The sequence below is a fragment of the Heliangelus exortis genome, chromosome 1, assembly GCF_036169615.1.
Source record: "Heliangelus exortis chromosome 1, bHelExo1.hap1, whole genome shotgun sequence".
Taxonomy (NCBI): domain Eukaryota; kingdom Metazoa; phylum Chordata; class Aves; order Apodiformes; family Trochilidae; genus Heliangelus; species Heliangelus exortis.
Genome location: NC_092422.1, coordinates 119,521,799 through 119,544,176, shown reverse-complemented (window position 1 = coordinate 119,544,176; position 22,378 = coordinate 119,521,799). Strand labels below are relative to the sequence as shown.

General features: G+C 47.1%; 2 protein-coding genes across 2 annotated transcripts in view; one reads left to right on the top strand and one right to left on the bottom strand.

The window, feature by feature from the left end:
- The window catches only part of LOC139804655 (alpha-2-macroglobulin-like protein 1), a 27,564-nt gene extending 19,516 nt beyond the window's left edge, over positions 1-8,048 (top strand). Inside the window, exons 24-35 of the mRNA XM_071762118.1 lie at positions 946-1,122; positions 1,263-1,344; positions 2,121-2,277; positions 2,474-2,548; positions 3,302-3,464; positions 3,890-4,104; positions 4,243-4,458; positions 4,571-4,695; positions 4,999-5,089; positions 5,808-5,876; positions 6,189-6,291; positions 6,425-8,048. Coding sequence (XP_071618219.1) covers positions 946-1,122; positions 1,263-1,344; positions 2,121-2,277; positions 2,474-2,548; positions 3,302-3,464; positions 3,890-4,104; positions 4,243-4,458; positions 4,571-4,695; positions 4,999-5,089; positions 5,808-5,876; positions 6,189-6,291; positions 6,425-6,465 — 1,514 coding nt within the window. The 3' untranslated portion in view covers positions 6,466-8,048. The remainder of the gene's footprint in view (positions 1-945; positions 1,123-1,262; positions 1,345-2,120; positions 2,278-2,473; positions 2,549-3,301; positions 3,465-3,889; positions 4,105-4,242; positions 4,459-4,570; positions 4,696-4,998; positions 5,090-5,807; positions 5,877-6,188; positions 6,292-6,424) is intronic.
- The window catches only part of LOC139804585 (alpha-2-macroglobulin-like protein 1), a 27,858-nt gene continuing 13,285 nt past the window's right edge, over positions 7,806-22,378 (bottom strand). Inside the window, exons 17-36 of the mRNA XM_071761972.1 lie at positions 21,954-22,041; positions 21,204-21,357; positions 18,256-18,484; positions 17,810-17,933; positions 17,508-17,629; positions 17,115-17,166; positions 16,634-16,717; positions 16,084-16,260; positions 15,678-15,759; positions 14,960-15,116; positions 14,102-14,176; positions 13,718-13,889; positions 13,060-13,274; positions 12,518-12,733; positions 12,015-12,130; positions 11,244-11,334; positions 10,899-10,967; positions 9,578-9,680; positions 8,810-8,851; positions 7,806-7,981 (exon numbers count right to left, since the gene is read on the bottom strand). Coding sequence (XP_071618073.1) covers positions 8,811-8,851; positions 9,578-9,680; positions 10,899-10,967; positions 11,244-11,334; positions 12,015-12,130; positions 12,518-12,733; positions 13,060-13,274; positions 13,718-13,889; positions 14,102-14,176; positions 14,960-15,116; positions 15,678-15,759; positions 16,084-16,260; positions 16,634-16,717; positions 17,115-17,166; positions 17,508-17,629; positions 17,810-17,933; positions 18,256-18,484; positions 21,204-21,357; positions 21,954-22,041 — 2,367 coding nt within the window. The 3' untranslated portion in view covers positions 7,806-7,981; position 8,810. The remainder of the gene's footprint in view (positions 7,982-8,809; positions 8,852-9,577; positions 9,681-10,898; positions 10,968-11,243; positions 11,335-12,014; positions 12,131-12,517; positions 12,734-13,059; positions 13,275-13,717; positions 13,890-14,101; positions 14,177-14,959; positions 15,117-15,677; positions 15,760-16,083; positions 16,261-16,633; positions 16,718-17,114; positions 17,167-17,507; positions 17,630-17,809; positions 17,934-18,255; positions 18,485-21,203; positions 21,358-21,953; positions 22,042-22,378) is intronic.

Here is a 22,378-nt window from a genome sequence, read left to right as displayed (position 1 = left end):
GATAAGCAAAGATTACCTTGGTGCTGGTATCAGGGGGTCCATTTGACATGAAACTTCTCAAAAGAGACTATGATGTGTTTCTGTTCTCTGCAAGCTTTGCCAACACTAGGCTTTCAGATTTCTGGATTAATACTTAGGATTTCATGTGAAAAGTAATCTGCAGAGGAGAATAATCCTTGTTGTTTCTAGCTAAGACTTCGGAGCAGAGAATCAAGGCCACTCTTTTTATTGGAGCTTCAAGACCTTAGCTAGTTCTGTAAGTACAATCAGCAAAGCTCATAGCCATCTTGACTCCCTGTTGAGTTTTGCGGCTACAACAAAAGCTCTTGGTGAGAAGCAATCCTCAGCATTACTAAGTTGCAAAAGAAGACTTTTGAGAGGCTACTGGGACCAGACATGCCAACCATTCAATACAGTTTTAAGTGCTGGGCTCATTTGCCCGCAAGCCAGGCCTGGCATAAATAGTCATGTCTATTAAGCAACAGGCCCAGAAGGGAGGAAGCCAAATACAAGGCTTTTATGGCTGCCTGGAGGACATATGGACACCTTCACACCATCTGACTAACACCCCTTCTGGCTTACTGACATTTTGAAACTTGATATTCAGCCAGGTAGAGCAGGCCTGGCTAAAGACCAGAAACATCTCAACCTTTCCCTAAGTGTTTTTATATTTGTCTACATGAAGCACAGTGAGCAACTGCAGCTCTGCTTATAGCCTTTTACAAGTCGTACTTGTTATGGCTGGAGCCCTTCAGGCTGCAAAAGATGATGAGGGAGAGTTCCCCAAGGTGACACTGTGGTAAACTTGCATTATGGTGCCAGACTGGGAAGAACAAAAACACCACTCCCCATCCTGCACTCTGTTGTTTATTCCTCTTTCTTTCTCTCTCCATTGTTTTGCTCCTCAAATCACACACTTGCTTTGCTTCTTACATCCTTGTGTAGGTGACCTCATGGGGATGGCACTGCAGAACCTGGACCACTTGGTGCAGATGCCCCATGGCTGTGGGGAGCAGAACATGGTGCTGTTTGCCCCAGTTGTCTATGTGCTGCAGTACCTGGAGAAGACAAGGCAGCTGACCCCTGAGATCAAGGAGAGGGCAGCAGGATTCCTGCACAATGGCAAGTACAACAGAACCACCTTGCTCATCTGCCTTTCCCTGTGTCCAGCCTACCAGTAGTTTTTGCCCTTGCACTCACTCTGTCAGTGTTGGCCCTTCTGTGTTACTGTGCTGTATTAATCACTGTTCCAATCTCTGCAGGGTACCAGATGCAGCTTCTTTATAGGCACAGAGATGGGTCCTACAGTGTCTTTGGGCAGCAGGATGGGGAAGGGAACACTTGGTAAGCACTGCAAATAGTCCTCACTTCTGATTTTTCCTGTCTGGACCAGAGCCTGGAAAAAATTATGTGTACTCCTTCTTTTGGATGGATACCCCAGGAATTCTCTGGCAGGGAGACAGACTGAGGGACTTGAGCCACATGAAAAAGCAGTGGGACAGGGCAACAGAGTTTCTAAGAAAGTGGAACATTAAAGATGTGTCCCAAAGGACAGGAGGTCTTTTTTTTGTTTCTAAAGCCTTGCTGTTGCCCCACAGAAAACACCAGGTACTGCTAGTAGTGTCCCAATTGCCAAGAGGAGTACATGCTGACTGGAGGTAGATCAGGAAGAACAATAAAAAATTTACTCCCACAGGGAGGACATTGCTTGGGTGAGTTTGAAAGAGCTGCAGTGGCCAGGCTTGACCCTGTGGTGTCTGGGCTGGGAGAAATGGAGAAAGGAAGGGAGGAAGAAAAGGGGGCATTCAAGACTGTAGTTATCTGGGGGAGATGGAAGTGCAAAGGATAAAAGTAGAAAGGCTAAGAGGTTTTTCACCTGTGAAACAACTGGGTAAAGCAGGAGTATATGAACAGTGTATTTGTGAAGCCAGGCTGAGGGAGAGGAGCCATTTGGGGCCTGTGGACCACTTGCACTTTTAGCTTGCTTTTCTATGTAAGAATTACTCTCTTTTGGCACCCCATTATGTCATTATTAACTTCAGGGACAACTACCAAGTGGTCTTTGACTTTCTCTGTTTTTTTTGTGTTTCTCTTTCTCGCACAACTCATCCTCTTCCTAGGCTGACAGCTTTTGTAGTCAAGAGTCTTGGCCAAGCCAGAAAATATATCTACGTAGATGACAAGAATGTCCAGGAAGCCCTTCGCTGGATAGAGAAAAACCAGCTCCCCAGTGGCTGCTTTGCCACCAAAGGGAGCCTCTTTCACTCCTCCCTAAAGGTAAATGAGGGCCAAGCCAGGCAGCACAGCTGGGAATGACTGAACAAACATGATAATGAGATTCTGGGATCCCAAAGGATCATGGAAAGTCACTCCTGACCCCCAGGCAACTAGCCTTAAGCTTCTCCTTCTGGGGAGGCACTGCCTGCACCCTCCAAACACCAGTTAGAGAGTGAAAGCTGCATTCCCTTCACAGGGTGGCGTGGATGATGACATCTCCCTGGGGGCATATGTTGCTGCAGCACTTCTGGAGCTGGGTCAGCCACTGAAGGTGAGCATGCTCCCAGTCCACCCTCCCCTCCTCTACTCTCCCACACCTGAGTGCCACTGTGCCAGTGTGTCAGCTTGTAATGCTGGCATTCTCCAGGCCAGGAACAGGGAGAGTGCTGCTGGGAAGAAGCCAATGTTCGGCCAGACTGTGAAGTCATTCCTCAAAAGAGACAGTGCTTTAAAACAGACACGGTGGAATAGTGCTTAGTGGCTATGGCTCTCAGTGCACACTGGGGGCTGTACTGCCTGTTTTCTCAAGAGGGTGTGTAATTTAATAAGTTTCTCTGGAGCTAAATCAGGAAGACACAGTCTGGCTCCCCCTAATCAAACCACAGAACCATAGAATGGTTTCAGTTGGAAGGGACCTTAAAGATCACCTGGTTCCAACCCCCCTGCCAGGGGCAGGGACACCTCTCACAAGACCAGGTTGCTCAGAGCCCCATCCAGCCTGGCCTTGAACACTTCCAGGGAGGGGGCATTCACAGCTTCTCTGGGCAACCTGTTCCAGTGTCTCAACACCTCCACAGTGAAGAACTTCTTCCTAATGTCTAAACTAAATCTACTCTCTTCCATTTGAAACCCATTCCCTCCCAGCCTGTCGCTACATGCCCTTGTAAAATGTTTTGATATATCATATCTCCTGTCACCTCTGAGAATTTTGTAGTACCACAGTACCTCAGAAATTCTGTAATGAGCTCCCCTGCCCCCTGTTTTGCCCCTGTCGGTTTGCCATGTGTCTCTCCTCCCAACACAGGGCAAGCTGATGCAGACTACCCTCCGCTGCCTGCAGAAGGCAGTTCACAATGTCACCAACATCTACACAGAAGCTGTGCTGGCCTATGCCTTTGCCCTGGCTGGGGACTATGAGACAACCCAGGAGCTGCTGTACAAATTAGAGGAACAGGCCATCAAATCAGGTGCTGACTGATGTTTGGGGTAATGCCTATGGTTCATCTGCTGGGATCTGAAGTAATACGTCTGGCCAGAGTGGTTAAAAATTACATACGTATTTGTACATACTCCTTGTATTTAGAGAGTTTCCTCAGCCTGGAGGGTTTCAAGTCCTTGTAAGGGAGGAGATAGGAATCTGTAGGCTAAGACATACTCCTTGTATTTGAGAGAGTTTCCTCAGCCTGGAGGATTTCAAGTCCTTGTAAGGCAGGAGATAGGAATCTGTAGGCTAAGACTGGATGAAGTCGTGGAAAATCAACTGAAGAAAGAAATCCTGTCCTGATTACGGGAATGAGTTCAAGGAACCCTTAAGGCATTCTGGGTTTTGTGTCCTGTGAACCCTCAATTCTGCCTTTGCCAGATAGCCAGCATGCTCCTTTTCCTTCTGCAGGAGGACAAATCCACTGGAGCCCCAAGCCAAGCTCTCCAGCTTCCATGGACTTCTGGCCTGATACACAGTCAGCGGACATAGAACTGACAGCTTACGTGCTCCTGGCATACCTCTCTAAGCCACGGGTGCATGCGGGTGACATGACAACTGCAGCTGGTATCGTGGCATGGTTGATCCGGCAGCAGAATGCCTATGGAGGCTTTGCCTCCACCCAGGTAACAAGTAGCTCCCTGTGGAGTGATAGACTTTTGCACCTGAGGTTGGCAGGGTGAGTCCTCTTGAGGTCTTGCTGCTCCAAGTTACCTTCACTAGAGCTGATGCTTTCAGATGGGTGACTGTCTCTCCCTCTCCAGGACACGGTTGTTGCCTTGCAAGCCTTGGCAAAATATGCTGCAAGGACGTTCAGCACCTCAGGCCAAGCACTTGTGAGAGTGAAGTCCCAGAGGGGCTTTGGGAAGACTTTTCAAATCAATCGCCAGAAGAGGCTGCTGGTGCAGCAGGAAGCACTGACAGAGGCTCCAGGGCAGTTCCTGGTGCAAGTCCATGGCAGCAGTTGTGTCTTTGCTCAGGTGAGGTGGTGAGACAAACACGGGAGAAAGGAGAGGTGGAGGTCTCTATTTCTTTTCCCTTTCTGAGATCACATCTGTCCTGCCTTTTCCCCTCCTGGCCCTCACCCTGTAGATGGTGCTGAGGTACCACAAGCCTTCCCCACGGGATGCTGTAACCTTCACTCTTCGTGTCAACACAGAGCTGACCAACTGCAGCCAGGCCAATCCACGTGCCCTCACCGTCCACATCCTTACCAGGTGACCCCAAGGGGTTTTCCCTCTTCCAGCAAGACCCACTGTGACTGGGGACAGCCTCAGGGCTGCAATGGAGGGACCCCACACTTGGGGCAGACAGGACAGGGGGTGAATGTGGTAGGTGGAAGGGGTGGGGAAGGAAGGTGCTGGCTACCTCCTGTGAGAAGGAACAGTGGCTGCTATGTCCCCCATTGCAGATGGGCTGCCTGGCTCAGGATTGTCCACACAGGGTATGGAGGTGCTGGGAAGGGGAGCTAGGAGGGCACGGTTCTCAGAGTCCGACCCACTGACTTTCTTTTTCTTCAGCTACATTGGGAGCAGAGTCACATCCAACATGGTGATCATGGAGGTTTCCCTGCTGTCGGGGTTTGTGCTGGCTCCTAGAGCCAGAATGCTGGTAAGGGCTTTGGAATGAAAAAAAAATAATGATGTGGCTGTCATGAATGGGTTCACCTGCTTGCTCCCATTGGGAACTGTTCAGCTCATGCCATGAGGTAACTAAATTAGCAGGGGCTCTGTGCTGTTTTAATTGAACCAAAATCTCCCATTTGGCTACAGGAGATCAGAGATGGCACTGGCACTATTCTGCCTTGGGCTAGGAAAAAACTATGCTGCTGAGTGTGTTAAACACCAGGATTTGTTTGCCAGAAATTCTAAGACAAGGTTTCTTAGAGAGACTATAATTTTTTTTTCCAATTAAGCTATAAAATGGAAAGATGAATTATTTGCACGGCCCCCGGGCAGGTGTTTAAGATCTGTTGAACAGTTAGGGAGATGAGATAAAAAGAATCTTTACTGGTACCTGCACCTGTTTGCTGACCAACACATCAGTCCTATGTACTACCCACATGGCCTTTTGCCCCCAGAGTGAGAGATTCCTGTAACTGAGGAGAGACAGCATAGTTCATTCCCACGATGCTCACAAGAGATGGCCAGGAGGGACTACTAAAGATATAACCAGTAAAACTCTTATGTATGAGGAAAAAACCCAGTTCACATAGAGTCCAGCTCCACACAATTCCTTCAATACCTCAGTGGGTTCCTGAGGTCAGGAAGTGCTCACAAATTAAAGAAGGTGCTCACACATTTTCTTGTGTTATTGTTTCCTCTCCCAGCTGGAGCACCTAACCATCGTTAAGAAAATAGAAGTGAAAGCTGATGTGGTCTACATTTATCTGGAGAAGGTAGGTGGGAGGCAATAAAAGCATTTGGTTTGGCACAGCAAGAGGCCAGAGGACAAGGAGCTGTGTGAGAAGCCCAAGGCTGAACTAGGCACAGAGAAAGAGCAGTGGTAGATATGTGGGCACAGGAAGCTTGACAATTTTTTTTGTCATTGTGTCAGAATTTGCTATTCCTCACACATACTCCATTTATAAAATCCAGAATCTATAACAAATTAGAGACATTTAGTGCAGGAGAATACTCAAGCTAGGGAAGAGGAAGATGTAATGACTTCTTTGTCCCCTTCCTTTCTAATTTCTTTTCACCTCTACAAGCTCAACGATGAATCTCAGGCTTTCATTCTGCAACTGGAACAACTAATTCAGATAAAGAACCTGAAACCAGCCAGCATCAAAGTCTACGATTACTACCAGCCAGGTGGGTTGCAGATTCCCTCCTGCTCTGGGACTGGAACCTGGGTTCCTAAATCTCTGGCTACGAAGAGATGTTGTGTGCTTTTCTCTGTTTGCAAACATGTCTGTGTAATTGACTTCTTCTTTTCCTTTTGCAGAGGAGCGAGCCTTGGCTGACTACAGTGCTGACTGTAGTTGAGGTAGGCACTAAGTCCCTGTGTGCCACAAATGATGGCATCAGGAAAGCATGGGTCTAGGGTGGGAGAGAGGGAATGTAAGCAATCAAAAATGGGAAGGACGATGGTAATTAATAAGGAGCATATGTCTAATGAGAAAGAGGAATGGGCAGTTGCTTGTGTCTTGGTGTGTGAAGCTAGGACAAGGGCTCTTTTGCAGCTAGGGAGGCAGCTGCAAAGGGTCTGGTGGAAGGTGAAGACAGGAACAACAGAATCTTGACATGGTACATGCTGTATCCTGACACTATCCCACAGAGAGAATGCTGCCTAGGCACCTGCCTGGGGAGCCACCTCTACTACTAGCCAAGACAAGGCATCTTCCACAGCTCAGTGACTGCCATGGAGGGATGGATCATGCCTTCCCTGTTGTCTTATCTTCTGTTTCCACAATCACACATGATCCCTCAGAAAAGGGTGGAGGAGCTCCCAGATTCATGATAAAGGAGAGGAACTGCCACACTGTGACTCCTGACTTTGCTCAATATTTCAGGTTAGGCTCTGAATGGAAGGAAGTTCCTCAGCTGGGAAATAACCCACATTAAAGTTGAGCTCATGTGGTCCTGTCCCTGAGTGGATGGACTCAGGGATGACAGCAGTCCAGCAGTTGTGCATCCACTGTGAGGGCTTGGCTTGGGGTGTCACATACCTGGCACACATCTGGGAAGAATTAAACTAAGCTTGGCCCCTGCCCTTGCTGCCATTGTGCCAGTTGTTGATGAACGACAGGCTTAGCTGATGATGACACCATTTCTACCACTGCAAATGTACAAAGCTTCTAGCTTCTCTATTGCTCCCTCCTCCTGCTTCCCATGTTTCCTCCTAATAGGATTTAGGCAGCTTTGGAGCATAAGATGCAGCAGAACATGCTGAGATCTGTATCTCCTGTGCCCTTCCTGCAAGCTCCTGTGCCATCAGCTTTTCCTTGAACCAGTCCCCAGATAGTAATGCAGTGCTTTGAGACTCTAGCCCCTCACCACACTTCAGCAGTACAGCATTGCCAATGTCTCCTGACAAAGGTCTCTAAATGCAGCTGTTGGCCAAAGGAACTGCTGAACATACCCTAAGCCCTCCCTTGCCTTCAGCTCAAGCTTATGGGATGATCCTCTCCTCCGGGTACCAACTCTTCCCTAGGACATACTCTATCTCTTCCTGTGCAAGTCTGCTAATGGAGGGGCAGAGTTTTGCACTGAGTATGTACATACAAAACAGAGGTGAAGAACTTATTTTTCCCAGGTGCTATTAGATGTGATTTTCCTGTTTTGGGAGAGAAACAGTAAAAGTGAATAATCACACAATCAGACAGTTCTAGTCTCCTGACTTTTAATAAGATGCAAGGTACCGTCTGAGCCTTTCAGAAACTTAGCTGCACAGCAGGAGTATTTTCAAGTATTTTCTCTTTGCTTCTCATCTACTTGTGGTGGCTGTTGGCAGGGATGACAAAGAAATAATGGAAAGAGACTGAAGAGGATGGTTCTGTTCCTGTGAAGACAACAAAGGACAAAAATAAAATCTATGTTCCTGAAGTATTAAAACTAACCACTGGCAACTCAGGGTGTTTTTTGCACTTTGTCAACAAACAGGACCAACAAGTCATCAAGGACAAGGCCCTCTCTGACTCTATCCTTACAAAGCCTACAGCAGAATCTCCACTAAGATTGTGGGGCTTGTGGCAGACATCTCAGGGCAGGGCTGTGTGCCTCCCACAGGTAACTAGTGAAGCAGATGTTTCTCTCCATCTCCTGGGCTGTGGGCAAGGAAGCATGCAAACCCAAGCAAAGAATAAGAGAAGGTACTGGTCAAGTTTAATCTTTGTCCCACCTGGAAAGAGGATGAGCAGGTTTCCATTCTCTAGCATGGATCAGAAGCCAGGTTGAGACTGAAAAACTTGGCACTGAAAAGGAGTCAGGCCCTACAGTTAAGTGAACATGGTGTTTTGTTTCCACAGGGATGGAGGGCTGTGGAACTTCAGGAAAAATGCCAGGAAAAGGAACGTATTGACTTGAGCAAAGTATACTTGATGCAAAATGTCAGGATTAGTGGTTGGTGCAGGCAGCACTTGCTTTCTGTAACATACCTCCAACTCTGTCAGCAGCCAGGCACCTCAAACCTCCCACTTCAAAGCCCCCTTCCCCTCAGTTTAGCCAGTCAGATGCAGGAACTCACCCTTACTTAGCACAGCTAAATCACTTCCTAACCTGAACCTTCAGTCTTGACAAGTTTCTTGACCGAGGGCCCTTGCCTGCTTCTCCCTCCCTCTCCATACTCTTCAGAACCATGTTGGTGACAACAAAAGAGGTGTGCTCTCACCTCACTTGCATGGAGCACTGTAGCTCATCACTGTAGTTTCTTCTGGAAGATGAGAAAAAAACATAATGCTGGTGAGATACAATTGTCAAAAGCCCACTGAAGCAACCCAGTAATGTGCCTCTGTTTCTAGGAGAGGCTTTCCCTCAGCTCACAGGCTATAATTCCTCTTCACTGTGATACATGAAACTTCTGATATATGTCAAAGACTGTGTGCAGCTAGTCCTGACTCACTCAAGTCATAGAGCTTGCAATCCTTTGAAGTTGTAAGTCCCAGACAACTCCATAACAGTTTCAGATTCCTCATTTTCTGAAGGGACAGCAATCCCTGACATAGTTCTACCTTTTCCTCCCATTAAGAACCTCAGAGAACAGAGGACAGGTTGTTTTCAGTGTAATTCTTCTGAGGGGGTCCTCACTCTTCAAAGCCATCAGAAGCCACTCTTCTCATTATGGCTCTCTGCCTTTGCTGCCTCCTGCAAAATTAGTGTATAAAAGCATGGCTCTGAACTCCTTCCTCCCCTCTTTTTGGGAGGGTGAGATCCTAAGTGGATCCACAAGACAACTTTAAGCTTGAAAGTTCTGGGGCCAGAGAGAGATGTATCTACCATTTTGAACCCACGAGGGTTAAGTCCATCACTAGGGAACTTCTAAGGGAAAGTTAGATACACATGTCAGGGATGGTACTTTCTTAGACTTGACAGCTTCAGAAAATTCCTTTCAGTAGTACATATGGGTGGTTTCTACAGCCCATCCATCATCTGAGCTCACCTGGCATGTAGTAATCATAGACCTTGATATTAGCTGGCTTACGATCCTTCACTTGCATGTCCTGCTGCATCAGCAAAGTGTAGGTGTGAGGCTCTCTAGTCAGCTAAAACCAAGAAATGCAAGGATTAACAGCCAGACCCAAAGAATGGCTTGTAAAACAATCCCTTCCAGCTGCTCGCACTCCACTACTCTGTGGAGACCTCACCACTGTGACATATCTGTCCTGCTTTTCAGTCCATCTCAGAAATTTCTTTCATTTCACATTCTCTGGCCATCTCTCATTTTTGGTCGTGACATTTTACTCAGCTCACGAGAGATATCAAACCCACAGAGTCAATGTGCATTAGTTATATAAATGCAGTTCTACTGTTCCCAACCAATCCCATATTCCCATCCAGCTCTGCTCTGAGCTCCTTTGTGCATTTTGATGCAGTGGCTATTTTCTTATGTACAGCCACATTACATCAGCTCTTATTTTCCAGGCTGACACAACACTCATCATTAAGCAGACAAACATAAGGTGTGGACGAACATCTGCTGGCTGGCAGTAGTTACATGACCTGCTGTTGACTGCATTCTACCTTGTGCTACCTGTCAGCCTCAGCTGACATCTTTCTCTGTGCTGCTTTTCTGCTCTGTGCTGTAGATGTAACAAAAGCATAACCTCTGCAAGTCTGATGCATCCACTCAACAATAACTCACTTACTATGAGGCTAGCATAGTTCAGCTTATTGACAGCTGGGGATGAAGAATCACAGAAATGTAGAAGCACTCCTTAGAAATTCTGAAGTTTTAAAATTCATGCCAGGACTTGTTTCTGGTGCTGATAGAATAAGGCTGGAGTGGTTGTTAATGTTGATTAATAAGGCCGTGGAGCAAGCACTGCTGTTCACACAATCATCTGGTTAAAGTTTTGTGGCATCTTGCTTCATGAGCAATCTTGGATGCTCCCTGCTACATTCAGGCTGCTTAAGGGCTTTCTAAAAATTCAGGCTTGCTTATATTTATTAGATGGGTCCTACTACTCCTTCCTAGTCCTAATCACACTGTAAATGGACTTTCAGCAGTCTCTGAACAGTGCCAATAGATGTGGGTATAATGTCAGAGTTTTCACTCAAGTTGAAGTAGAGCTCTACCTCTGAACTACTGCAGGCTGACATAACACACTTCTCCAGGTCAACAAACGTGACTGCTACATAGCAACAACAGCCCTAAATACTTAAAATACTAATGGAACCAAATACAAGAGTAAGCTAAAAGCTATATGGCTATATGTCAGTTGGTAGTCTTTAGTGTTGATGTTAAACTAAATTACACTCACTTCCTCCAGGTAGAGAATGACTCGGTCAGCTTCACTTTCAACTTTCTTCACTAAAGGCATTTTCTTTAGCTGAAAATAGGGGGAAAATTTCAGAAAGACTTTAACAGCAAGCAGAAATATTCAGGGATATTTGTCCTTGTGACAGCATGGGCAAAATGTTCACATAGCCAAGAAAGCCCTTGGGGTAGGGGAAGGCAAGGGGCTGCTTGGTAGACATTTTGGGTATAAAGATTTCTTGGGAAGAAAAGAACCATATTTCTCTGCCCAAAGGAATGATCACAGTTATGTGTACATGGACATCCATCATCACTCCCATCCCAGCTGGACAGAAACTCAGAGTCTCACCTCTTCCAGTGAACCTGCCACAGGGCTGTATCCAGACAGCAGCTCCACTTGGATCAGGACCATGTTGGTGGACACACGGTTCCCTGTGTAGCTGCAGCAGGAACCCAGGGGACAGCACTAATGTTACTTTCTGAGGCATAACCTCCATATACTCCATCCCAGCTTTAGTACTTGGGTGGAGGCACCTCTTTTTCTTCCAGTGTTTCTCCTGTAAGTAGCTGTTCCTGTACTGTAATAAATCTCTGTGCCTCCCATGATTTTTCTTTTAATTGTGCTGGGCTAAGGAGAATTAATTTCTTGGAAGGAATCTGGTGTTACCTTCTGTAGGCATTGCAGGGAATACCACATCCTCCACCTGCTCTCTTGACAATTCTGTCCCAAGTCAGGCACAGAAGTACAACAGAGGAGAGCGCAGTGACAACCAGGAGCAGAGGAGGGAAAACTCAGGAAGAAGTGTCAGCAGCCAGTCCCATTGGGACCTTCACATCATCAGTGTTTTGAGACCTCATCCTAGAAAGGTCTCCCAATAGGTCTTGGGAGAGCTTGAGGTGATTGGCATAATAATTACATAGGACTATTGCCTGAGACATCACTGTGAGGCCTTGTACCTTTCACTCATCTGAGGAGAGCATAGTTAAATGAATATGAACATCTTTGCATTTGGGCCTCACAGTGGAGTCTTTTCTGGCTGTCAGAAAAACCAGTGAAACTGGTGTGGTGCCAGAAGCCTCTTAGCACAGGGATGGCAAGGGGCATCTGAGTGTGTCCTACCGAGCATGAATGGTGACAGGGAACTGGATGGAGCTAGGTGCAGTGCACTCTGTTTGCACAGACAGGGCAAAAGTGGCGTCACTCCTCAGGGGAGGGATGTGGTACCGCAGGATGGCCTGTCAGGACAGAAAGACAGGCAGTCAGGACAGAAAGCTGGCAGAGTATAGAAGGTTTTTTGCTGGTGAGTAGCCTTGTCTAGTGTCTGCCTGCTGAAAACCATGGGGTGGAAGCAGAGATTCTGCTACTGCGCTGCTTCTGCTGATTTTTGTTGGACTTCTTGGAGGGGAGGTGCAGCTCTGACTGGGTGAAGATGATCCAGATTTCATTTGGGCAATTGCTACGCCTTTCCTGTAGGATCCCAGCTATTCCTACCAGCCTTGAAGCCCAGATTCTTGCAAGTCACTGCAGCAGTCTGTTTTCAGTCTTGGCTAAGTAGCAAGGTGAGAAGTCCCTTGGCTGTCAAGACTTCCCCAGATAGTTGTTTTCTCCCTGGCTGGGCTTACCTGTAGGTAGAGGCACCCATGGCCCTGCACATGCACAGTATAGTCCTGGGAAATGTCTGGCAGCTCCACTGTCTGCAGCAGAAGGCGATTGGTGTTGTCTACTTGGATGTTTTGGTTGAAACCCTCAGAGGAGAGAGAAACCTGAAGATTGGGGCCATCCTTGCTGAAGGTCTTGGTTGCGTAGAGAGCCAGGGCTTCCAGGGCGACCACTGTGTCCTGAGGGAAGACACACACTGGGGAAAATAAGATTTCTGCTTTCCTGTGCATGCTCAGTCCTTAGCCTTTTCATCCCTCATACTGCAGCTACGGAGCACTAAGGGTTGAGGTTCCCCTTTGGACTTCAGTATGGGATTAGCTCAGAGGAACACAAATATTCAATCTTTCCCAATTCCCGGGATCTGGAATTCCATACACCTTTTTTACCTTTTGTATTGTTTAGCTTTTTTCCTTTTTTTACTATTGGCTGTGCTAGAACTCATTGCTCTCCCATACTACAGCTGATTCTGGCAAGTTATCTGCTGATGATGGCTCAAGGGGATTACCTGCGTTGAAGCAAAGCCTCCATAAGGGTTTTGCTGCTTGGTGAGCCAAGACACAATCTGGGATGCCTTTCTGATTTCTTCTGAAGACAAACTTGACTTTGAAAGGTGAGCCATGAGGATAGTAGATGTCAATTCCACATCAACAGATGGAGCCCGATACCAAGAGAGGGAGTCTTCTTCCTGTTTGGACTGTTGACTCCAGAATATTTGATCATCTAGGGGAGGAGTGGAAACTTAAGGAGTGTGTAGCTGTCTCTAATGATCCTGGAGTCTTACTTGGTTCCCGCACCTTCGTACTGAGTGAACATGAACACTGGGACAAGATATGGGTACATATCTTCCTATTTGCTCAACACACCCTGAATTTCACAGTAAATACCTAGGTTTGCAGGCTAGGAAGGAGCTCTACAACATCCATGAAGCTCCTCTGGTTTGGATAACTGTAAGACCAGGACCGTGACATCATCCATAAAGCAAGTCTGCCTCACAGTATGGATATAGTCTGTAATATCTTGAAAAACAGAGGCTATCCAAGCCTTGAGCTTCCCACAGAGTCTGACAGTGCCCCCCCCACTGCCCTGCATTCTCTTGGTTGTTCAGCCCTGGGATCCCAACACAGCTCTGACAACAGCCATCTCTTTCCCATAGCCTTTCGTACCTGATATAATGGCTGCCTTCTCCAGTCTATTGAGGATTTTCTGCCTGAAGGCCTTATCACCTGCTACTGCAAAGGCATTTGCAGCTAGTGCCCAGCTGTAGAGGTTGGGACTGCCAGTATCAGCATTGACCAGGTCCTTTATACATTTCAGAGCTTTTGACACAACCGGATCCTAGAACACAAATGAAAGCACAGCAGTTGCTGGGAGGGTGGGTGTGGGAGGAGTCATCTGCAGCTTTGATGTGTACAAAGAAGGGTGGAAAGAGGGAGAGGACACACAGGGAGAAAACTGGTAACAAACCCCAGTGTTCACAAAGGCAGGGTGCCAGAGCACTGACTGCCAAGGGGCTGCACACCCTGCCCATCCCTGCCACCAATACTCACAGAGCGTGGCATCCCTGAGTGCATGAGAGCAGTGATGATCACAGAGCTCAGTCCCAGTCCTTCCTCTACTGCACCCTGAAGCCAACACAAAACACAGAAGAGGGGGGCTACCATGAGAAGGGAGAGGAAGAAGTTTTCCAGTGGCTTCTGCTCTGCAAGCAAATTCCCAGCCAGCACAGGCAACAGTACTGGTCCTATTCCTGTGCTGAGGAAATGCCAGGGCTAGGATCTGCTCTTGCAGGTCCTGTTTGCTGAAGCACTTCTCTGCCACAGTGCCCCAAGCTCCTCTGGATAGCTGATACCCTCCCTCTGCTGAGCCCATTCCCCTTTCCCTTCCCCTGCAAAACTTTTAGTAGCAGATGTGTGCCAGGGGAAAATTACGTTCCTACAGCCCCACAACAAGGTGGCACCTCACTTGAGGGTGAGGACAGTGGGAAGGGTATGGATAAGAAAAACGAAGGTTTTCTTTTGCAAGGGGAAGTGAAAAGGTACCATTCTCTTCACTTGAAGGATTAGCTCTGTGAGGTCCTGTCCACTGAACTGCTGCTGGCTTCACTTTGATGGTACTCTGTGTCTGTCCGTGCATGCACAAGTGCTGTGCTTCTAAGTGCAAAGGAAACATCCCTGCCTGGCAAGGTGAATCTCATGTGAGTGGCTGACATCAATCTCCATTCACTTTATTTTTGACTCTCTGTGCTGGGAGGACTCAGACTGAAGGAAGAAACAGCAGCTCAATAAGGGGAAAGGAAAGGAAGCTAAACCTGTTTACCAAGGGAGGAGCACAGATCTTGAAGTTCTTTCCCAACAAAAATGGTTCTCTGATTTTATAATGAACAGCCAGGACATGTCATACCATACCATCAGACCATTGTTGAAGAGTTTCCCCACACTCCTGAAGCAGCCAGATGGAATCTGACTTTTAATCAGGGCACTGGCAGCATCCTTTATATTCTGCTCATCTATGTGGATGAAGTCCCGGGCTTGGCTGAAGGTCTTGAGGACAAGGGCAGTAAGCCTAGAGCCAAGGAAGGGAGAAAAAAAATCAAACTGAACCAGTCAGTGATGCCCATCTCCAGTAGGAGGCAGAAGCCTCTGTCTCTTCCACTATCTCATCCCTGCAGAAATGCCAGGAGCCTCTGTGCAGATGGAGAACTGGAAGCAATGCATATGAAATAGACCCTCTTAAAGCTTGAGCTCAGATCCATTTGCAGCAAGAGGATGTTTCACAGAAAAAAATCACTAACAGTTCAATGCTTCCCCCAGACCTCTGCCAGCTCACTCAGACTCTTTTCCAACCCTGTCTTGGCACAAAGCACTCTGGAAAACCTGGAAAGAAGGCATTTTAGCAGCCAAGTTTTCAGAATTAGCCTCAGTGGGTTGCCCAAACACAGTCAAACAGGGGTTCCCCAAGTCAGTTCATTGCATGTTTTTCTTCCCAAAATTCTCAGGAGCAATTTCTGTTCAAAACTCCGTGCCTCTATACTCCTTCAGTGTCTCCAGGCCAAAATCCAAGACAGCATGAGTCTGACCAAGTCAAGCTGCTGTTCCTCAACTGTGTCTGGATATATCTGCTTACCATGTGTTCCCTGGCTCACTTCCTTCCCCAAAGGCACTGTATGAGCCATCTGTGTGCTTGTACAGGAGCTGCCGCTGATATCCTGTAGGAAGAGGATGTGGGCAGTGAAGATGCTCTGTGTCTGCTTTCTCCTCAAGTGACAACTTGCTCTGCCATTCATGCAAACCTTACAGAGAGCATGGTCCCTAAGGAATTCAGCAAAGAGCTTTCAGAGGGGTTCTGTGTACCCCTTGTTCAGCTGGGACATAGCTGCCTGATTTACACTGTTGTAACTCCCATGATGTCAGGAAAGAGACACTGCACAAATCCTGTTCAGCACCAACGCTCTGCTGAGATCACTACCACATGTCCTACTGTAGCAGACATAAGCAGCTTAATAACCCAACCTGAGCAGAAATCTACTTACCACTTTCCAGATAGCCAATTGCCTTCTGTTTGATTTCTGGAGTTAGCTGGCCTGTTTCTTCAAGGTATCGTGTGATAAAGACATTTGGGGCAAAATGAACCATGTTCTGCTCACCACATCCACTGGACATCTGGAGGAGCTCATCTATGTTGTCTAGGGCTGTCCCCAGAATATCACCTGTAGGACATCGTTACAATTTTGTGAGCTTTGCATATTCTTGCACATAAAAAATTTTTGGTCTCACTCATCATCTGCCAAGACTGGTCTCAGTTCACCTCTGCTCACACAAGGGTGATTTTAATGTCTACAGAGTGCTGTAGGAACACTGATATGGTACTTGTCTATCTTTCTCTTGGTTGGGTGAAATTATATATCCATCTGGCCTGGTGTCACTTGTATAAGAGAGATGAGATGCTTCAGGTCCCAGTATCACACCTTGCTGTACACATTACCTTTTGTTACTCTTTGCTAAAGCAGACAACGTGGCACCAAAAGAAAAGAATCCTGTGGGGAAAAAAACCTTACCTGCCAAGACCACTCTAAATCTCACCTAAGAAAGAGATGTGGGCTCTCTCCGAACCAAGGACCCTGTTCTCTGGTATGGTGAAAGTGATTGTCTCTGAAGCTGAAGTTCCTGCAAATGGCAAAAGCATCACACCAACAAAAGGTATGAGGGAGGTGGTAGACCCACAGATATCCCCAGGGGATGGTGTGAACAAAGCTGGGATCATCTCACCAGTTGGTGAAATCAGCCTTCAAAAGAGAGGGTGGCACAGAGATCAGGCTCCCCCTCAATTATGAGTGACAGTGATGTGGTTAGGCAGTGGCTTGTTGCTGCCAGGAGCTCGTTGTACTGGGAAGAGCTGAACTGCTTTGCTTTCCCATAAAAACTTCAAAATCCCTTTCTTTAGCCTCCCAGGGACCTCCAGATAGTCCTAGAGTTGTTCACAGACCACACTGCTTCCTTGTTCTGTGTGCATATATAGCCCCAGTGGCAAGACTGTCCCTGCCTGTGGGGTACCTTCACCTACCTTTAGGGCACAGGAGTGAGGTCTGGGTCTTTTCCTCCAGTAGCCCTTCTGCCTGATGGGGAAAAACCTGGTTAGCTCAAAAGGAAGAACAGCAAAATGAAATAGCTGCAGAGCACCCCACCTTCCTGCAGACAGCTCTTCCTTCCTCATGGGACATGCAAAGGGTCTCACAGATAATTCTCTTTGCAAGCAGTTCTAATGTCTGCATTCCATTGAGTGAAGATGCTCAACTCATACCTCAACCTAACCCATCCTTGGAATCAATCCTTGACCAGCCTCCCTGAGAAACTTGCCTATCTTGCCAGCTGACTCTTCCTTCCCAAATCCACCCCCCAGGCCATTTTGAGCCTGACCCAGTTCTGACAACACCAGGACCATGAAGCATGCTCTGACCTTTACCAGCAGGTGTTTAACCACTGTGTCCTTCCCTCCAGACTCTGGCACAACAGCTGTAGTCTCTGTGCAAACATCTTCCTGGTCCATCACCTCAGCACTGACAGTGAAATTCACCTTCCCTACAGAACAAAACATTAGGAGGCCAGTTGGCACATCCATGCCTACATTTTAGTTTGCTCAGCCTCAGGCTGCTCACTCAGGCTTCACTCACCAGGCCACCCTCCCTTACAGCCCAGCTCTCATTTCCTCAAGCAGCTCTGCCAGTGCCTCCCACTCCTGCCCCTCCTGTGTCCCCTTACCTAATGTTGTAGCTTTCACATTCCAGAAAAACGTTTCTGATGAATCAGGACACAGACAAATAGTGTACTTGACATTTGCATGCACAAATTCAAAATCCCTGGAGTCCATTAGGCTAAGCTGGAGCTAGAGGTGAAACAAAAGAGAGGCTGGGTTACAAAGCTGCTGCTGTGTTTTTCCTTTCAGCTCCTTTATCCAAAGGTCATTCAAGCCCAGAAGCCCAGGATGAGTATGACACAGTATCAGTGGGTCACCAACATGGATATCACAAGTCCTGTATGGGTTAAGGTTATGGGTTGAGCTGGACAGAGATGGCTCTGCACAGATCTTTGTGAAGAGCTCTCTTCATGTCTTTTACCCACAGTCCTTCTCTGGCAGGTCTCTGGCAGGGAATTACTATTACCACACATCCCCTTGCCCAACAACCATCCTGAAGGGAGCCACTCACCACCATGCACTGCTTCAGGTAGCTGAAGACTTTGACTTTCAGGGGAAATGACTCTCCCCGGAAGACAGAGTATGGCAAGGTGGGTTCCACAAAGAAGGGTTTGAAGCTCCTCAGGCTGGTGGTCTCTGAGATGCCCAACCCGGAGGTCTCTGAGGTGCAGAAAGTCATGGCCCTCCAGTCTGTGATACTGTCGGGTACTGTGACAGATAGCTCAGCAGCCCCTGAATCACTGGGAAGAGAGCAGAGCAGGAGATGTCCCCATCCATCTAAAGATTCCCCTTACGAAGATAAATGCAGAAGGATTATAACTGGAAGTGCATGTGAAAGTGTAGGGATTACTAGGAAATAAGACAGTTATGGGAGGGATAGCAAATAGGTGGACAAAGACAGACAGAATCACAGAATGTCAGGAGTAGTAAGGGACCTCTGAAGATCATTGAGTCCTACCCCCTACCAGAGCAGAACCAAAACTAGGGCAGAACACACAGCCATGCATCCAGATGGGTCTTGAAACTCTCCAGAGAAGGAGACTGCACAATATCTCTGGAGAGGCTGTTCCAGGGCTCTTTAACCCTTACAGTAAAGAAATTCTTCCTCATGTTGATGTGGAATGTCTTGTGATGGGAAGACACTGTCCCATCATCAAGGTCACTGACAAAAATGTTGAACAGGACCCAGCACTGATCCCTGGGGAACTCCACAGGCACAGGTCTCCAGGAGGACTCTGAACCATTGATCACCACTCTTTGGGCTCTATTGTGTAGCCAGGTCTTAATCCATCTCACTGTCCATTCTTCTATCCCACACTTCCTGAGATTGCTCAAGAGTATATTATGGGAGACTGTGTCAAAAGCCTTGCTAAGGTCAAGGTAGACAACATCCACTGCTCTCCCTGCATCTCCCCATTCAGTCACAACATCCCAGAAAGCTCTCAGCTTAGTCAAGTATGATTTCCCCTTGGTAAATCCCTGCTGACTGCTCCTCACAACCTTCTTTTCTTCCATGTGCTTAGAGATGACCTCCAGGATGAGCTGCTCCATAATTTTTCCAGGGATGGAGGTGAGGCTGATTGGTCTCTAATTGTCTAGATCTTCCTTCTTGCCCTTTTTGAAGACTGGAGTGACATTGGCTTTCCTCCAGGCCTCAGGCACCTCTCCTGTTTGCCATGATCCCTCGAGAATGAAGGAGAGAGGTAGGGTGATAACATCAGCCTGGTCTCCCATCACTCTTGGCTGCATCTCATCAGGGCCCATGGACTTGTGTATATTCAATTTGCAAAACTGATCTCTAACCCAGTCTTCACTGACCAGTGGAGAGTCTTCCCTCCTCCAGGCTTTTTCTCTTATATCCAGGAACTGCAATTCACAAGCCACATGTGACTTCATGAAAGGCAAGTGCAAATCAGAATTTGCTTCTGCACCATGTTACACCTTAAATTCTTGTTTTGTGTGAGCACACAGGTCTATATTATACATCTATATTATACAACCTTTGTCAGGGAGTATTGTGTGAGTACTTCGCCACACTACCATCCAAACTCCCAAGCACAGCTCAACAGTCATCATTTTAAGTGTCACTTACAGAGCTGCATACACAGAATTGAATAGAGTCCCTGCCCTGAAATAGGCATAATCCAACCAAATGAAATGGAGAGGCAGAGATCCTTTTTTACAGATGAAGTACATTGGAACATGGGAGAACTAAGAAAGCTGAGATGTGTGGATGAGAGAACAGTGGATGCAGTGTAACTTAACTTTAGCAAGGCCTTTAACACAGTCTCCCACATCATCCTTGTAGCCACATTGTGGACTAGACAAGGCGAGCAGGAACTTCACAAACTCCAGCTGTTGGCTGATTACCTGTGGCATCTCTCAGGGATTAATACTCGGGCAAGTACTGCTCAATGGCTTTATTAATGACCAGCACAACAGAACAGAGGACATTCTCTGGAAGATTACCAGACTAATGTGCTATGTATTAGTAGCCTATACTTTGTTGGGAAGGAATTCTGATATGCTGTAGTGAAAGTTTGCTATTAAGAGGAACCTTGACAAGCTGGAAAAATCTGCTTCAAAATGAGTAAACACAAAATTCTGTACCTGGAATGGAATAACACCATGCAACAGTACAGGCTAGGCAGTTACTGCCTAGTAAGCAACTTTGCAGAAACAGAGGTGACAGTCCTGGTGGATAACAAGATCAGCATGAGACAGCACTGAAGGCCAACTACTTTCAGATGGTATTAGGAAGACTGCAGCCACTGGGTTGGGAAAAGTTATTTCTCCCCCTATTCCTCCCCTGTCAGCCCACATGTGGAATACTATTTACTGCCTTTGAGCTCAAGAACGATATTGACAAACATGAATGTGTCCAGTGGAAGACTACCAAGGTGGTCAGGGAGCTGTGGCACTGGGTGTACACGGAGAGGCTGAAAGAACTGGGGTTTTCAAACTTAAGAGAGGAAGGAGATCTTTCTGCTTTCTGCTTTCTACAGCTACCTAGTTGTATGGTGTAAAGACGATGGAACCAGTCCCTTCTGAGGTACATGTTATTAGGATGAAAGGTAACAGACACAAACTGGAGCACAGAAAATTATGACTTGAGATAGGGAAAAAAAATACCATGAGGATGGTAAAACAGTGGAACAAATGTCCAGATAGTCTATGGAATCTCTGGGGATACACAGAACTTAATTATAGCAACTCAACCTGCCTTGCACAGGACCTCTGGAGGCCTCTTCTATCCTACAGAAGTCTCTGATTTTCAGTTTTCTGTGATCATTTGGAAAATCTCAGGAGCCAGGAGCAGAACCAAACCTCTGTTTTCTTATCCATTTCTTTGTGGGCACAGAAGGCAATAGGGACCTGGCTATGCTACTGCTCATTCACTCTCCACTGTGGCTGGTAGGAGATTTAATTTATGTGGGGCCACAGCCCATAATTACTCACTTGATGGGAACCAGAGTCCAGATGAATGTTTCTGGAAACCAGGTACGTACTGGCCCTGCCTCGATACCCAGCTCAGTCTGCTCTGCCTCAGCACGTTCAACAGCAACATCCATTTCTGGCTCCAAGTTGTCCAACTCTGCCAGCTCGTCATAAGCTATTGGGAATACAATCATTCATTCAAAGGCAGAGCATCTGTGAGATCAGGATGGAGTTCAGCTGGAAAAAGTTAATCTCTCCATCCTCCTCACTCCCACTCCAATCCCTCTTGTACTCTCCAAGATGCCCTCAGCTTCTCTATTGACTTCCATAAGACAACCCAGGATACCATGTGGATTCTGGCATGTGTGTGAGGGACTCTACCAGCTTACACTTATGCTCTCAGCCCCTGCAGAAAAGCCCAGTGCCAATCTTTGTTCATTCTCTGGTTTCCAGCAAGACCTTTCCTAGTCTTATAGATGTATGTTCCTTCTGAGGTAGCTGCCTCATTTCCCCCTTTGACCACATTATATCCCTGCCAGCCAGCAGAAGCTTCCAAGCAGGTTCTTCCCATCCAGGCAACCCCTCACCCCCTCCAGTGCACTGGACACACATTGATATCAGGCCCCTTCCCCTCTTCCCGTGGTACAGGTCTCCTGTTCAACTTCCCACTCATCATGTAAGCCACTCCCAACACAGTGCATGTTCAGCTGCCCTTGTGCAGCCTGTGTGTTACCCATCACTTCCAAAGAAACAGGATAAATTGAGATGTACACATGTAGTCATAGTAGAAAGTGGTCTGGGTGCGACACTCAATCGGAGACTTGATTTTAAGGTTGGTTAAAAATGTTAGGCCTGAATTCTGGAGGAAAGAAGGGGAAGAAAAGAAGGCAGATTTCAGTGGAAAGGGCAACATTATCTGAGCATCTGTCTCTGCTCTAGCCTCCCAACATATCAGCCCACCCTGTGTTGCTGTACCTCAGTTTGACCTGAAAATTTAAGCAGGGAGAGAATGCAAAACCACAGAGCTCTTAAAGCATGGTCTTAGCCCCTCACCCCAGAGGAGACTCTCTTCAGTCAGGACAGTGGGGGTGACTACTTGCCTGTGCATGCCCACATGCTAAGTCATTACTTGAGCACCACATTTTGCTGCTCATCCTCACACAGACTTGTTCTTGTCTTTCACCTGTGATTCCTTT